The sequence below is a fragment of the Impatiens glandulifera genome, chromosome 7, assembly GCF_907164915.1.
Source record: "Impatiens glandulifera chromosome 7, dImpGla2.1, whole genome shotgun sequence".
NCBI classification, from domain to species: Eukaryota; Viridiplantae; Streptophyta; class Magnoliopsida; order Ericales; family Balsaminaceae; genus Impatiens; species Impatiens glandulifera.
In genome coordinates this window covers 47984446-48000339 of record NC_061868.1, presented here as the reverse complement: position 1 = coordinate 48000339, position 15894 = coordinate 47984446, and the positions used below count along the sequence as shown (strand labels likewise).

At 36.0% G+C, this 15894-nt stretch overlaps 3 protein-coding genes across 4 annotated transcripts; 2 read left to right on the top strand and 1 right to left on the bottom strand.

The window, feature by feature from the left end:
• The first annotated feature begins 375 nt into the window (after window positions 1-375).
• LOC124946145 (heat shock factor protein HSF8-like) lies at window positions 376-3498 on the top strand. The gene is made up of 2 exons (XM_047486713.1): window positions 376-843; window positions 2171-3498. Exons 1-2 carry the CDS (start codon window positions 565-567, stop codon window positions 3323-3325), a joined length of 1434 nt encoding a protein of 477 aa, XP_047342669.1. The 5' UTR covers window positions 376-564; the 3' UTR covers window positions 3326-3498.
• Window positions 3499-4379: 881 nt separating this feature from the next.
• On the top strand, window positions 4380-6400 carry LOC124946162 (phosphatidylinositol-glycan biosynthesis class X protein). 2 transcript variants are annotated; one of them, XM_047486734.1, is made up of 4 exons: window positions 4380-4482; window positions 4912-5087; window positions 5517-5996; window positions 6069-6400. In XM_047486734.1, exons 2-4 carry the CDS (start codon window positions 4992-4994, stop codon window positions 6336-6338), a joined length of 846 nt encoding a protein of 281 aa, XP_047342690.1. In that variant the 5' UTR covers window positions 4380-4482; window positions 4912-4991; the 3' UTR covers window positions 6339-6400. The 2 variants fall into 2 exon arrangements, with proteins under 2 accessions (XP_047342690.1, XP_047342691.1); XM_047486735.1 differs by lacking the exon at window positions 4380-4482 and having other exon boundaries at window positions 4840-5087.
• Window positions 6401-13860: 7460 nt separating this feature from the next.
• LOC124910251 lies at window positions 13861-14713 on the bottom strand. The gene is made up of 3 exons (XM_047450874.1): window positions 14366-14713; window positions 14223-14270; window positions 13861-14144 (listed from the first exon to the last, which is right to left on the bottom strand). Exons 1-3 carry the CDS (start codon window positions 14634-14636, stop codon window positions 13993-13995), a joined length of 471 nt encoding a protein of 156 aa, XP_047306830.1. The 5' UTR covers window positions 14637-14713; the 3' UTR covers window positions 13861-13992.
• Between the last annotated feature and the right edge of the window lie 1181 nt (window positions 14714-15894).

Here is a 15894-nt window from a genome sequence, read left to right as displayed (position 1 = left end):
TTTAAAACTTATGTTACTGAAATTAACTCAACAATAATTAAATTAGAAGTAAATGTTATTTTTTTTATTAAAATATAATTACTACCCCTCCCATATCCACCATATCCACCATATCTTCAAAATTCAAGGAACAAATGTTAATTTATTTAAGAAAATAGAAATTAAAGCCAAGGAAAAATCCCTTTTCCCAATGCTGGATGGACAAAAATATAATAAAATAGGGGGGGTATAATTGTCATTTGAAATGATAATTATGAGTATTTTAGCTCTAAGGAAAATGACTGGTGTCAGTTTTCTTAACTCATGGAAACTGGCTAGTGCCGGTTTCCTTGGTCGTTCTCCTTCTTCTTCATCATCTTGCTTCCTCGTGACCGTACAAATCATGTCCATTATTCCTTCTGATCCAGAACCTCTCTCTTTCATTGAGTAGTAATAAGGGTTTTTAGTATCCCTAACCAGTGACAACATATGTCAACATCTGTTCATCAACCTTACCTTAGGACCTAAGAAAAGTATGCTCACTTCTCTATCATCCACTTAATTTTTGTTTCTCACTTGTTCAAAATGGATTCGGCGTTAGATGGCGTCAATTCGACGCCCAATGGCGGATCACTTCCTTCTACGGCGCCTCCTTCTCAAATCCTTAATGAAAACGCACCGCCGCGCTTCTTGGCTAAGACCTATGATATGGTCGATGATCCATCCACAGATAAAATCGTCTCTTGGAGCGCTACAAGCAACAGTTTTGTCGTCTGGGATCCTCCAGAATTCGCTAGAGATCTCTTACCCAAGTACTTCAAGCACAATAACTTCTCCAGTTTTGTCCGGCAGCTTAACACTTACGTATGTTTCACCTTTTCAATCGTTGTTTTTATTCATTTGTGAAAGCTTTAAGTTGATGCCTGCCAGGTCTCCAGAAAATTCACTTGGGTTTTCATGGATTCATTCTTTTGTTGAAAGTAGCTATATATTGCTTTTGCCAGTATTTTGGAAGAAGATACAGATACTTCTTAGTCTTCTTTCTTGTGAAAATGCATGATTAGTATGATTAACTGAAACGTGAAGCCTGATTGGCTTCACATCCATTTGAATATTGGCTTGGCTTTTGATGTCTTCAATCTAGATATATACCAATAAGTTTTTGCTTTCTATTAAGCAGTCTTCTGTGATTATGAATATGTGGATTTAGATGTTAACCTTTTTTATAAAGCATGTATTGAATTCTCTCTATTAGGTTACTACTCATTAGTATACAGATTTGGATCTTGGGATAATTGAATGATATGTTTTCTTTATAGATTCAACTAGAAACACATTGAAATTTGAAACAAAAACGAGAAAAATGAGGTTTCCAAATAGGTTGTGAGGTTGCTTTTTATGTCATATATATAGTAAATCTTTGTTATACTTATTAAGTTTGATAATGATGCAACATTAATTGTTAATGACATCAATTATTTCAATCTTAGATGCTTGGGTCATGACAATCTCAAGATTGTGATTACTCTTTCATTTTATTATTATAGATTGTGATTTTATGAGAGACCTCAAAGGCACTTTTCTTGTTTCATTTCCATTCTCTCTTGATTTGTGCTTCCTTGACGTGCTTCTGTCCTTTGTAATTTCCTTTCTTCCAACCATGGATTAGTTCATTACGACCATGAAGAAGTTTCAATTTACCTATTATTGTTAAATTCTATGCTTTAGATCTTAATGAGTGAACTTGATCATGTTCAATGTTCTTGGTTTCAGAATTACTATGTACTCTTGGTCAGTCTTGAGAAAGACACTTGCCACTTACTTTGGGCCTTCAAATATTCTGCGTAGTTTTAATGTGAAAGTTAGATTTACAACTTTGCTAACGAGTGTCTCATAGTTGATTATTTGATATCATGTCTGCGTGAAAATGAGGGGAAAGATACCTGTCATTTTTAAGCAATTTCATTCTCTTTCTGTGAGATATCTCATTTGGATTTTGATCCTGATGGTGGATTCTTATCTGGATCTGGATTCAGATCCATAAACAAAAGTGTTTCCAAATGGGCGATGTTTACTGAGTTTTCTCAATATTGATTTTATAATTGTCTATAGATTTGTAGACTAATGTTTCTTTTACAATTCTTAGGTTTTGTGTCTTGTAAATTTCAAAGTTTTCTATTTGATAATGCAGCGTTTTAGAAAAGTTGATCCGGATCGTTGGGAGTTTGCGAATGAGGGATTCCTTCGAGGTCAAAAGCATCTTCTCAAAAGCATTAACAGGAGAAAAGCGGCCCAAGGAAGTGTTCCTCATCATCACCACCACCACCAACCGCAACAACCAAACAGGCAAACTCCTCTGTCGGTTGGGTCATGCGTGGAGGTTGGAAAATTCGGGCTTGAAGAAGAGATCGAGTGGCTAAAAAGGGACAAAAACGTACTTACTCAGGAGCTCGTGAGGCTTAGGCAGCAGCAACAGTCAACAGACAGCGAGATGCAAACTATGGTCAGTCGACTTCAAGGAATGGAGCAGAGACAACAACAGATGATGTCGTTCCTTGCAAAAGCTGTAAACAGCCCCGGATTTCTGGCTCATTTCGTACAACAGCAGAACGATAATATGATTAATGAAGGATGCAAAAAACGGAGGCTTAAGCAAGAAGATGACGGTGTTCTTGACGAGGTACATATGATCAGCTACCAGCAGCAGCCATTGATGAACGACGCAGCAACAGCAGAAGAAGCCTTGTTTAGACAGATCATGAAACACGAAGACATTACATCATCATCGTCATCATCTGGCTCAGCAGAGTACGGCGCTTCACATATATCACCTGGAATTAGTCTTCACGAAGTCTTACCAAGTCAAACTATTCCCACCACCTTCTCGGAGGTTCAATCTTCCCCTCTGGGCTCAATCTCTGAAACAACAGTCACAAACCACTTGTTTCCCGATACAATGTTATTCCCTTTGGCATCGGTTCCTCTTCCAGAAGCAGAATTTCCTATATCTTCGATCTCGGACAACTCTGAAGTTCCTGTAGAGATCATGAGTAACTTCTGTCCGGAAGGTGAGTTTGAATGGGAGAACTCGTTGCAGAAGCTTCCTAGCATAGGGGACCCTTTTTGGGAACAGTTGCTTGCATCGGGACCTATAATACCCGATGACACGGATTCATCATCGACAGGGGAATGTTGCCTTAGAGGTGAAGAGGACATTGGGATGATGAAACAATCTACTCTGGGATTGAATAGAAATGTTACTAGTCAGAAGAAGATGGAACAACTTACTGAGCAGATGGGTCTTCTTAGTTCGGTTAATGCTATTGCAGCAAAGAGGAGATTTTGAGGATTGATGAAGAGGAAGAGGAGAGGAGAGGAGAGGAGGAGGATCTCTTTGCTTAGCTAATAATGTTGTATGTATATGTATATGCAAACTTCACACTAATAATCTCTAGCAAAGAAAAACCCCATATGTATTTCTAGCCTTTAAGTTGTTGTATTAAATGTCTACTTTTATTATTATATATGGTCCTAACTCCTAAGCAGACTGAGGGCTTTTTCTCATCTATTTAATATATAATCACTTGTCTTTTTACTTTTTACACTGTTGATTTAATATATGCATCACTTTTTAATATTAATGTCTTGCCCACTGTAATTAGTGATCTAATTTCTATCCCAACTAAGGTAAGGAGGGCAACAGTTTGGATTAGGGCTCAGAAGCTCCTCGACTTGAGTTTAACCGAACCGACTACTCGGTTAATATTCGAGTGAGCCCGACTTAGTTAATATTCGAGTCGGTTAATATTCGAATGCAGCTCATATAATATTCGAGTCAGTTAATATTCGAGTGGAGCTCATATAATGCCCGATTTGGTTAATATTCGAGTCATCTGATGATAAATAATAAATTTAATATTTAATATTTAAAATAAATAATTTTTTTCACCAATATTTAAAAATATAATTTTAGTTTAAGTTTTAGAGTCGAGACGAACTTATAGGTAAGTAGTCGATCTTGAGCTCAAATTTATAAACTTATTCGAGTTCGAGTCGAACTAATAAATATTTAATCGAGTTGACTCATTTGTGGCCCTAGTTTTGATTGAGTTTTTGTTCGGTTTAATATATAGTTGGAATTGATGATATTTATAATTGATGATATTTATATATAATATATATTTATTTTTAATAATAATGACTATAATTTTTTTTTTAAATATGTAAATGGTGCTCGGAAGAAACTCTCAAATTATATAGCCTTGCCATCTAACTTTAATTGAATTTAAATAAAAGTGTAGGAATAGTAAAATAAGGGACTAATTTGTAAAGAATCTTAAACTTGAGGGATCTCATGTAAGTCGTTCTTCCTGCATCTTGATTTTCATGTTCATCTTCGTCTTCGTCTTCTTCGTTGAATCATAACAGTTTCATTCACGAGATGATGCATCCATCGGTGCCCTTTGAGTTGAGCAGGTAGGAAACGACGAATCTGACATCAAGGTAATCTCCATCAATCTCTCTCTCTTCCCTGATTAAACCTAGCTTTTCGAAACCCTAAGAGTTTCTGGTTTTGTTCATTTCGGATTCATAGTTTTGCTTCAAGACTCTCCCGGTTCTTGATTATGCTTCCTTTTCTATCTGTAACCTAAATCTCTGTCTGTGTATGGTTTGGAAGAGTTTCATGATCTGAATATACGAATTCGAATTGATCAGTATATATCTGATTAAAGGATATGTATCAAGAACATTATCCTCAAGATAAGGATACAAATGAGTAGGCAGATTCCTACATTGAAATGAAACACTAATCAGCACATGCTTCAAATTTCTAAGATAAATATGTTAAAGATTGATGCAGAATGGTGGACTGCTTCCTCGATTCTTAAGTCAGATAAATTGATGAATCTGTTGAATTTCCATTTCCTGCAGGCTTTGATTGCCTGAAAATCTGATATGAGATACATAAGTTTCAAAAAAGGTGTGTGATCATTGGGTTTTGGTAAGGAATCATGCCCAACAGAACGTCCACTTGGAACCTGGTTATTCAATTGACATTGTTAGCTGGAGTTGGATTGTTTACGCAAGCTTGTTCGACACTCAATGAGGTTAGGTTTTTCCAGGATTTGATCATTTTGGCGTGGTTGTTAAATAGCTTTTTATCGTATGTTATGTTTTATTGTTGAATTTCTTGTTGAGATCATTATCTTGTCCCTTCACTATGATCCACAGTTGATGAAATTTATGCTGACTGTAAATAGGCCCAAGCATCCAGTTGTCTAATGGCTATGAATTTGCTTGATTACAATTCAGAAATGAGAGTTTATGAGTGCATTCGATTCGATAAAACAACAGCAATGAATGTTAAATACTGAATTTTAAGTGACCAAAAAATAAATGTTGGAATAAATCAAATAGAATTATCTTCATTCAAGTACTTGATATGGAAATATGTTTTGAGAGTTAAATATTCATAGTATGATTTTTAGTTTAATCTAAGTAACATTATTACCATATGTTTATTTCCTTGTATACAGAAATATGTTGCTGCTGCTTATTTTGAGAAACATAATAGCCTGATTGATTCCGATTTCAAAGACTTCATTTTGAAAGAACTTCCACTTGACAATTGTGGAATCCACGAAGATAGAGTTAATGCAGTGGTGGTAAAACTGTCAGCTTTGGAGAGAGATCTAATTGGCGAAGGCTCTCACCGCCAATTATCTTCATCTATCCATCTCGATATTCAGCTAACCAAACAAATAAAACAGTTTTGGGAGATAATAGTCTTAGAAAGACTCCCATCTGGAATTTTCGCAGATCCATTTGAGCTTCAACACCTTCTCTCACGTGGCGAATTTACAGACCTAGCTGTTTTTGGAGACACAAATCTAGAGTTGCCTTCAGTAGCCTCGAATCGATCTCTTGTTGAGTTACACATAGAAGTTGACCATAATGTTTCATCGAATAATAAGCTTGAAGTCAGCATCAAACTTCCATTACATGCACGTTATGCGGTGTGTTTTTGAATAAGGATTGTTTTTATGCGATTATATTTGATAACCGAGCTAATAGCTATGTTTTTGCAGCCTCTAGTTGAGGAGGATGTTGGGTTTTCGAGGATTGAGTTTAACGCACCTGATGTAATCATTCGTACGAAAGCAGTTAAAGGAGATTCGGATGATCGGAGCTGCTTTTATTCATTGACAGGCAGTAATCATGAACTCGAATCTCATACTGTTGTTGCCTGGGATGTGCCAAGCGGGATCAAGTCACATACTTCATTTGTATCACTTTTGACGTTCATAGCAGCTGTTGTATCTGCTTTTATTATTGTTTTAACTTCCATTTGTTATTAACATTTATGAAACCTTTCTTCTTTTTCCCAATTTAAATATTGCCCTTGTTCCTAAGGGTGGTTATCAGTGTGTTTGAAAACTAAATTTAATCAATATTATAACTGAATCAAACAAAATTAATTAATTATAAAAACATAATATAATAATACATGGTAGGACTGCAGGAGAAAGTAATATAATAAATCTGAAGTTTACCTTTTCTATTAAGAACAATAGAGTAAAATTAAATAACCTCAAGAAATGGTTTATACGCAGGTTGCTGCGTATAGCAACCGAAATTGTTTATATGCATGTTTAGCAACCAAATGTTCTTTTCTTTCCTCCATGGTATCATTCCCTTCTATTTATCATGAACATAACTTTTTCTATGCAATTGAACACTGACATTTCAACTATATTTTTATATATTTGGGTACATATATTATTTAGTAATTGTGTATTAGTTGATATCATATACAAATTATGGACTTATTTAGACATTTATAATAAATATGAAAATATATTTGTGTAAAAACATAAATATCATTTATTATTTCGTTGCTTGTACTATTTCGTTGATAGGACCAAATAGTAAATAGTATATTTAGGCTAGGTCCCCAACCATATAGAGAGTCTATCTATTATGTTAAACTAATTTAACTGAAAGGTAGATGTTCTCTCAAAAACATTTAAGGGCTATCGATAGATGGTTGAAAGACCTAAACTCCCCATACATCAGACATTCTGATCCAGATGCAAAATTATGATATCCAAGATCAAGAGAAAATCTGAAAAACAATGAAGAACGACTTAATGAATTGTTCTTCATTAAGGATTCATGTATATTTTCGCAACTAAAGTTTATCTCAATTTATTGATATAAAATATTAAGATTATAAAATTTAAGGAATAATGGGTAAGTACTTTATAAATTTTATTTTTTTAGAGCTCACATGCTAAACTTGGTCATTAACTATCTAAAATTTGAGTAGATTATATTATCATATTAGTGCATAAACTTAACGTCTACTCCATCTAATTTCCTATCCCAATGTGCTTTTATTTTAGATGGTCAAAATCTTTGGCAGTAAACATCTTTACTAAAACTACTCTAGCGGGTTAGATTTTGGAACTTATTACAATAATGAGATTTTTTTTATAAGAAAACAAAGGCAAACATTGAAACAGCTCCAAGAATGGGTCATCTTGGAATTAGGTACACTTTATTTTATTATTATTTCCTAATGTTGGTGAGAGGGCAAAACGGTCATAAAGCCTTGAAAAATATGAATTATATCATTTATGTTGACAGACAGATAAATGGATAAGGAAACATCATTATTTATATTAATTTTGATTAGTAAACAACAAACAGACTTGTCTTTATGACGCAATAGGAAACTAATTGGTACACTAACCCACAATTCTTTTATTTTCAACATAAATTTGAAATTACCTTTTATTTTATTTATATATAATATACAACTTTATCATAAATAAATTTGAAAAATTATTGGTTATTTTTTAATCCAAATTTAGTTACAAATATATATTTTCAAATGGGATGAATGTTTATACTAAATTTTTAACACTTGTAACTTGAATCAAAGCCACCTGTAACCTACACTATTTTTTTATTCTTGTAGAATTGTTATATTCACGTAAACAATTAAATAAATAAATAAATAATATATATTGAGTATTCTGAAAGAGACAATATGGGGTCACTAAATTAATGCATTGATTTTGTTTGATTCTTTGAAGGAAGAACCTTTCTTTATACTTGTTATAATTATTTTTTACATATATATATTTGATTAAAAATATTAAACTTTTGTGTGTTTTTATAGGGTATATATTTGAGTAGATTTTAATTATATTTTCTTGCTTTATTACTTTTGTATTGATTACATCAATAGAACACAATCACAATCCATTTTAAAACGAAATCTTTGTGAATTTCTAGTAGTATGTGACGTGTTCAAATTTGAGTACGTAAAAGTTATCATTAATTAATTTGAAACCTAACCATATATAAAACAAATTGGTTAATAGTTTATTGTCATTCTCTGAAACATAAATGTTAAATTTATCTAAACTTATATATAAAATTAAAAAAAAAAAAAAAAAAGAAGGAAAAATCTGTCATGCGCCTGTTACTTTTTTATTATCTAATGTGGCCTATATGCCTTAAATCACTAATTAAATTATAAAATGGATGGGGCCCACCATGAAGTATAAATACTTAAGAGTGTGAAAGAAGGATCCACGTGGATGGAGCCCAGCCAGGCTGTCACCTTAATTATTTACTGTTTTCTTTTAGGGTTCCAATTGAATCAAGTAATAAATGACTAATGATATAAAACTTTATTCAATTAATATTTCTTATTACACAATAAAATTGTCAAAAAAATCTATAGTTCACGGGGACATTGAGAATGAGAAGGACTTAAAAATTTGATATAATGCACATGATTCATTTAAAAAAGTTAATAATTTATTTTAATATATATATATATATAAAAACTCAATATATATAAGATATTATAAGGAGCGTTACAGGTGTAACGGTCATACAACAATACTCCAAGTTGGCTATTATAACTGTCTCTGAAATCTGGAATATCCAGCTGTAATCCAATAGCAGCACCGGTGGTGTACTAACGTACACATATCAATTGAGGCTATTAGTATATTGTATATATCTTGTTACCTTGTTTAGATTCCTAGATTAGTGGGTTACCTTGTTTAGATTCCTAGATTAGTGGTTTACCTTATTAAGAGTCTTTTGACTAGTATATATTGTAACATTGTTTATCAATAATAACCATGGGATTAATCTCTATCATGGTATCAGAGTAAAGATCCTCTCAAGATCATCAATCGAATTTTTTTTTTTCTCTTCCTCCCACCTTGCTGCCTCACGCACAAACTTCTAATGTCTGTCCCACCTACTAATTCAGACTCCTCCTCCAATCAAAGTCAGACGCCCACCACCATGTCTGTTTCTCAATACCACTCTGCTTTCTCTGTTAACAATCTCCGCTCCATAATTCCTATCACCCTAGAGATGGGTAGCGAGGAATATCTCTCTTGGGCAGACCTTCTCGAAAACCACTGCTTGATTCACAATGTTTACGAACATCTCAAACCAAAAACTCCCAACGCCTCCGAAACACCTTCAACATCTTCCGAGACCGACTCTCTTCTGTGGAAACGCCTTGACGCCCTTGTCAAGCAATGGATATTTGGAACAATATCCAAGGATCTACTAAACACGATCCAAAAACCTGGTATGACGGCTGCTCAGGCTTGGGAACGTTTAGCGAATATATTTCAAGATAACACAGGTTCTCGCGCTATGTATCTTGAAAATAGGTTTTCTCAAATTCGTCTCAATGATTTCCCAAACATGAGTGCTTATTGCACTGAATTGAAGATGATTGCGGATCAACTTGCTAATGTTGATTGCCCCGTTTCTGAAAATCGACTGGTGTTGCGTCTACTTGGGGGTTTGAATGAAAACTACGAAACAATCGCCACCATAATAGGTCAAAAGAAGCCTCTCCCATCTTTCTACGATGCTAGATCTGATTTGCTCCTTGTTGAAACAAGGAAGGATGAATTCGTCCACACAAACACCTCTTTTATTGCCTCGGACGATCGTAGCCAAGGCCGCGGAAACAACTCTAGCCAATCAGCCCGTGCTACCGGCCAGCAGCAGCAGCAGGGCACCTCTAGCGCGCAGGAACAGGCCGGCCAGGGCCGAGGACGCAGCCAGCGCGGCAGAGGACGCGGTCGCAACACCAGCCGCACATACCACCAGCAGCAGCAATTCTGGGCACCTCCTGGCCAACAGCAATGGGCACAGTGGGCGCCTGCGGGCTGGACAGCACCCCCTTGTCCCTACCCGACACAACAGATCTGGCCGCAGCAGCAAAGCGCCCCCTGGCACGCATCTGGTCAACAGCAACAAGGCGCCTCCTGGCGCGGTTCTGGCTATCAGCAGCAACACACTCGGACAGCAGGAGCAGGCGTACTCGGTTCTCGGCCACAGCAGGCCTACATGGCTGAGACGAGCCAGCAGCAGCCCCAAAGTTACGTTGCAACCGATATCAATCAGGCGATGCACACTTTATCCCTTACTCCGCCTGACGATACTTGGTACATGGATTCGGGAGCAACTTCACACATGACACCCAACTCAGGTAGTCTCTCGCCTTATTCTAATTTAAATTGTGTTAAAAATATCATTGTTGGGAGTGGACAGGAAATCCCGATTCGCGGTATTGGTAAAACTAACTTAAAACCACCCTTACCACCCTTACTTCTGAACAATGTTCTACATGCTCCCAAACTCATTAAAAATCTTATATCTATTCGTCGGTTTACTCGTGATAACAACGTCTCTGTAGAATTTGACTCACTTGGTTTTTCTGTAAAGGATTTCCAGACGGGGAAGGTTATCATGAGGAACAATAGCTCGGGGGATCTCTACCCACTCTCTCTGTCGAGCCAAAGCCAAAAACCCCCAACTAATTCTTCGTTTACTGCAATTTCGTCAAATTTATGGCATAATAGATTAGGACACCCCGGTGTCGATATTTTGCATTCTCTCAATAAATCAAATTCTATTTCTTGTAAGCCCGTTTTAGGGTCTAAACTCTGTGAGTCTTGCATCTTTGGTAAACAAGTTAAGTTACCATTTACCAATTCTGTCTCTTATACTACTTCCCCATTCGATATTATTCATAGTGATTTGTGGACGTCGCCTGTGCTAAGTACAAATGGACATAAATACTATATTCTGTTTCTTGATGATTACACAAATTTCCTTTGGACTTTTCCAATTGGAAACAAATCCCAAGTATTCTCCGTCTTCTCTACACTTCAAAATCAAATTCAAACACAATTTCAAAAGCCCATTAAAACAATCCAATGTGACAACGGAACTGAATATAACAACAGTCAATTTCGTACATTTTGTGACAAAAATGGTCTACAATTTCGCCTCTCTTGCCCCTATACTTCTCCTCAAAATGGTAAAGCAGAAAGAAAAATACGCACCATAAATAACATGATTCGAACATTGCTTACTCATGCTTCTCTCCCGTTAAATTTTTGGCATCACGCCCTCGAAATGACCACTTATCTCCTAAATATTCTTCCAAATAAACAAATTCGAAATTTCTCACCCACTCAACTTCTATATAACCGAACTCCTTCTTACTCTCACCTAAAAATTTTCGGTTGTCTTTGCTATCCTCTTCTTCCTCCAACCACTATTCACAAACTTCATAAACGCTCTACCCCTTGTGTCTTTTTAGGATACCCCTCTAATCATCGCGGCTACAAATGCTACGACCCAGCCTCAAAAAGATTTATCATCTCTCGTCACGTCATTTTTGACGAAACAAAATTTCCCTTTTCTCTTGTCCAAAACCCAAACTCAACTCACCCATCTCAATCCGAACCAATAACCATCCCAATACACATCCAAACCCCGCCCATCACCGAGTCCATTTCCCCACCAAACAACACTCCATTACCGAGCCCATTATCAACTCAACACACTCCACCAAACCCACCATCACCCATCACCACTTCACCAGGCCCAAACCCAAACACGACCAGCCCGTCCACAAGACCAAACCGTCCAAATCATTCACCAACCATCATCAATCCAACACGGACAATACGAACCCGCGCAATGGATGGGATTGTCTGTCCAAAACGCATTTTCAATCTAAACACACTCACATCTCCATCGCCTATTCCCAAAAACCCAAAGTTAGCTTTATCAGACCCGAATTGGAAAGCCGCCATGGACGATGAGTTTAACGCTTTAATTAGTAATAAGACTTGGGACTTGGTTCCGCGTCCTCAGGGTGTTGATATTATACGATGCATGTGGATTTTTAAGCATAAAACTAACTCTGACGGCTCTTTTGAGAGGCATAAAGCCCGTCTTGTTGGTGATGGCAGGTCTCAGCAGATTGGAATCAATTGTGAAGAAACCTTTAGTCCTGTTGTCAAACCAGCCACCATACGAACTGTTCTGAGCATTGCTTTATCGAAGTCTTGGTCCATTCACCAAATGGACGTCAAGAATGCATTTTTACATGGTAATCTCAACGAAACAGTTTACATGCATCAGCCTTTCGGTTTTAGAGACAAAATCTTTCCCGACCATGTTTGTTTATTGCGCAAATCTTTATACGGCTTAAAACAAGCTCCTCGTGCTTGGTATCAAAGGTTTGCAGATTTTGTCTCTACAATCGGTTTTACACACAGCACGACTGATCATTCGCTTTTTATCTATCAACATGGGTCCGAAATTGCCTATCTACTCTTGTATGTTGATGACATTATCATTACGGCTTCGTCTGATCAGTTACGTCAGACTCTCATGAAAAGCTTAGGCGCAGAATTTGCTATGAAGGATTTAGGTAAATTAAGCTATTTCTTGGGAGTTGCTGTATCGTATACTAAGGATGGACTTTGTCTTAGTCAGAAGAAATATGCTGAAGAAATTATTGATCGTGCTGGAATGTCTACTTGCAAATCAACACAAACGCCGGTCGATACAAATGGCAAACTTGGAAAATCAACTAGTCCACCAGTCTCTGACCCCACTCATTACAGAAGTTTAGCCGGAGCACTACAGTATCTTACTTTCACACGTCCTGATATTTCATATGCAGTCCAGCAAATTTGCCTCCACATGCATGATCCGAAAGAGGCTCACTTGGCTGCCTTACACAGAATCATTCGATACTTACAGGGTACAAAGCACTATGGCCTTCATCTTTACAAATCCTCACTGTCTACACTCGTTTCATATACTGATGCAGACTGGGGAGGATGTCCAGATACCCGTCGCTCTACATCTGGCTATTGCGTCTTCCTAGGCGATAATCTTCTGTCTTGGTCGTCAAAACGGCAATCCACACTTTCTCGTTCTAGTGCTGAAGCTGAATATAGAGGAGTTGCCAATGTTGTCTCCGAATCCTGTTGGCTTCGCAATTTATTGTTAGAACTTCGTATCTCATTGGACAAAGCCACACTGGTCTACTGCGACAACATAAGTGCGATTTATCTCTCCCAAAATCCGGTCCAACATCAACGTACCAAACACATCGAAATGGACATACACTTTGTAAGGGAAAAAGTAGATAGAGGTAAAGTTCGCATTCTTCATATGCCTTCTCGTTTTCAAATCGCTGACATATTCACCAAAGGACTTCCGCGCATACTATTTGAAGATTTCAGAGACAGTCTCAGCGTCCGAGAATCCCCCGTTTCGACTGCGGGGGTGTATTAGTATATTGTATATATCTTGTTACCTTGTTTAGATTCCTAGATTAGTGGGTTACCTTGTTTAGATTCCTAGATTAGTGGTTTACCTTATTAAGAGTCTTTTGACTAGTATATATTGTAACATTGTTTATCAATAATAACCATGGGATTAATCTCTATCAGAGGCGCATGTTAATTAGCTTCAAATTTCATCATCATCATCAATTCATAGTAATCTTGGTAATGATCTCCGATGATGATGATAGTAATTAATAATAAGAAAGTCCAAATTAATTGATCAGCATCTTGAATGTATGAAATCATTAATTATACACAGCAAGCAATTACATTAACGAGCAGAGAGAATGTGCAGTAGCTAGAAACCGTCGATTTTGATTTTCCGGTGACGGCGGCGATGATCATGTCTTCCAAGCTCTTGAAGGTTCCTAACACTTCGAATCTCCAGTACATCGCCGCTCTTGCCGTTCTCCTCCAGAACTCGTCCGAAATCGTCAATCTCCGTTGAATCTATATATAACAAATCACGATTGATGAAATTCATTTTAATTAACTAATTGCATTGTTCTAGCTTGTCATTGTTTATACCTGTAGGCTTCAACAACAGCTGGTGAAATCCATTGAACTGAGCCAAATCTGAAAAATAATAGCAGAAAATTGAGAGAATCAGATGCTTTGCTTGCTGCTGAATATAGAAAAGGTATAGATAGGCCTTCAATTTACTTACGTACCTTTTTGAGATGGATCATGAGAGGAAAGATAAAGAACGAGAAAGCATATGACGGTGAGAAGAGGAATCAGATGTATGAACTTCTCCGGCTTAGTTGTCGACGGCTTGTGAAGCTTTTGCGATTTATTCTCGTCCTCGTCGGCGGTAAGCAAACACGATATTATATCCTTTCGCTTCTGGTCTTCTTTGACAGGACTTCCTTCCGTTACTCCTCCTCCATTGGCATGGAGATGGAGCTTCGCCACCGGTGAGCCGAGAGACTGCCTCTGCATTTTGACACTGAGAGAGATGAGGAGAGAGAGAGAGAGAGATAAAGAGGGACTTCAGTATCTTGGCGTTATCGTTAAGCTTTATGTTCACTATTCTTTTTATTTGGCTTTCCTTATTTACCCTTCCCAACGGCTTCTGTCAAATATTAATTATAATAATATTGGATGAATTGATCATTAAGTAATCCATTCAATATATTATATTATATCTTAGTATCAACTGTTACTATTTTCTACACCTGTTTTCACACTTGTCATCTATTAATACTTGTTTCAATCTAGGACCTCTTTTTATTTTAGTTTAATAACCCATAACTAGAAAAGATAAGCTATGAACAAATTCAATGAATTAGCTTGTTCCTAAAGCTAAGAATCCAAATGGGGAGCATCTAAGAAGAAGAACAAGGGCATAGATTTCGATTTTTTTATATTATTATTAGTAGTTTTTTTTTTTTTAATAGTAGGGACACCCAAATGGTAGAGTGAGGTGGGTTTAAAAAAAATTAGGATAAGTTTAAATAAATATTAAAAAAAATTAGATAAAACGAGTTAATAAAGGTAAATTTTACCATTTTTTAATAATTGAATAAACAAAATAATGAATTATATTAATTTTTTTTAAATTAAGGGTAATATCACATTTTAACCGTAAAAAAAATTCGAGATATACTTCAACCCACCTGAACTCCTACATAGATATTCTTTCTTGAATTTAATTTTTGTGTTCACTGGTATACATTCTATTACTGAAAATTTCCAAAAGACTTGCATCAAATGGTGTGCTTACAAATGAGCTTACTAATACTTAGTATGCTACTATAAATCAAACTAAAATACCATAACTTAAATTCAATAATAATAATAATAATAATAAAATAATCTTTTGGTTCAAATGAGGTAATAATAAATGGATTATGAGAAAAAAGTAAATGTCTAGAGTGGATTAAATAAATATATAGTTTTATAAAAAAAAATTACTTGCTTGGATAACAAAATCTAATATTATAATTTGATAACTTCAAATTAATTTGAACTATTTTGTGTTTAACAGTTAAGGGAATAAGCCCCGACTTAATCATTATTGATAATCAATATTGCCCCCACACTACCCCAATTAGTGCAATCACATTTGTTATTGAGCATCTTATTGTTATTATCTTTTTCTTCTACATTGCCACATTTGTTTATTAATGAAAAATAATATTGTAATGAATATTCCCTATTATCTCTCCAACCCTTTGTCCTATACAACAACCCCTAG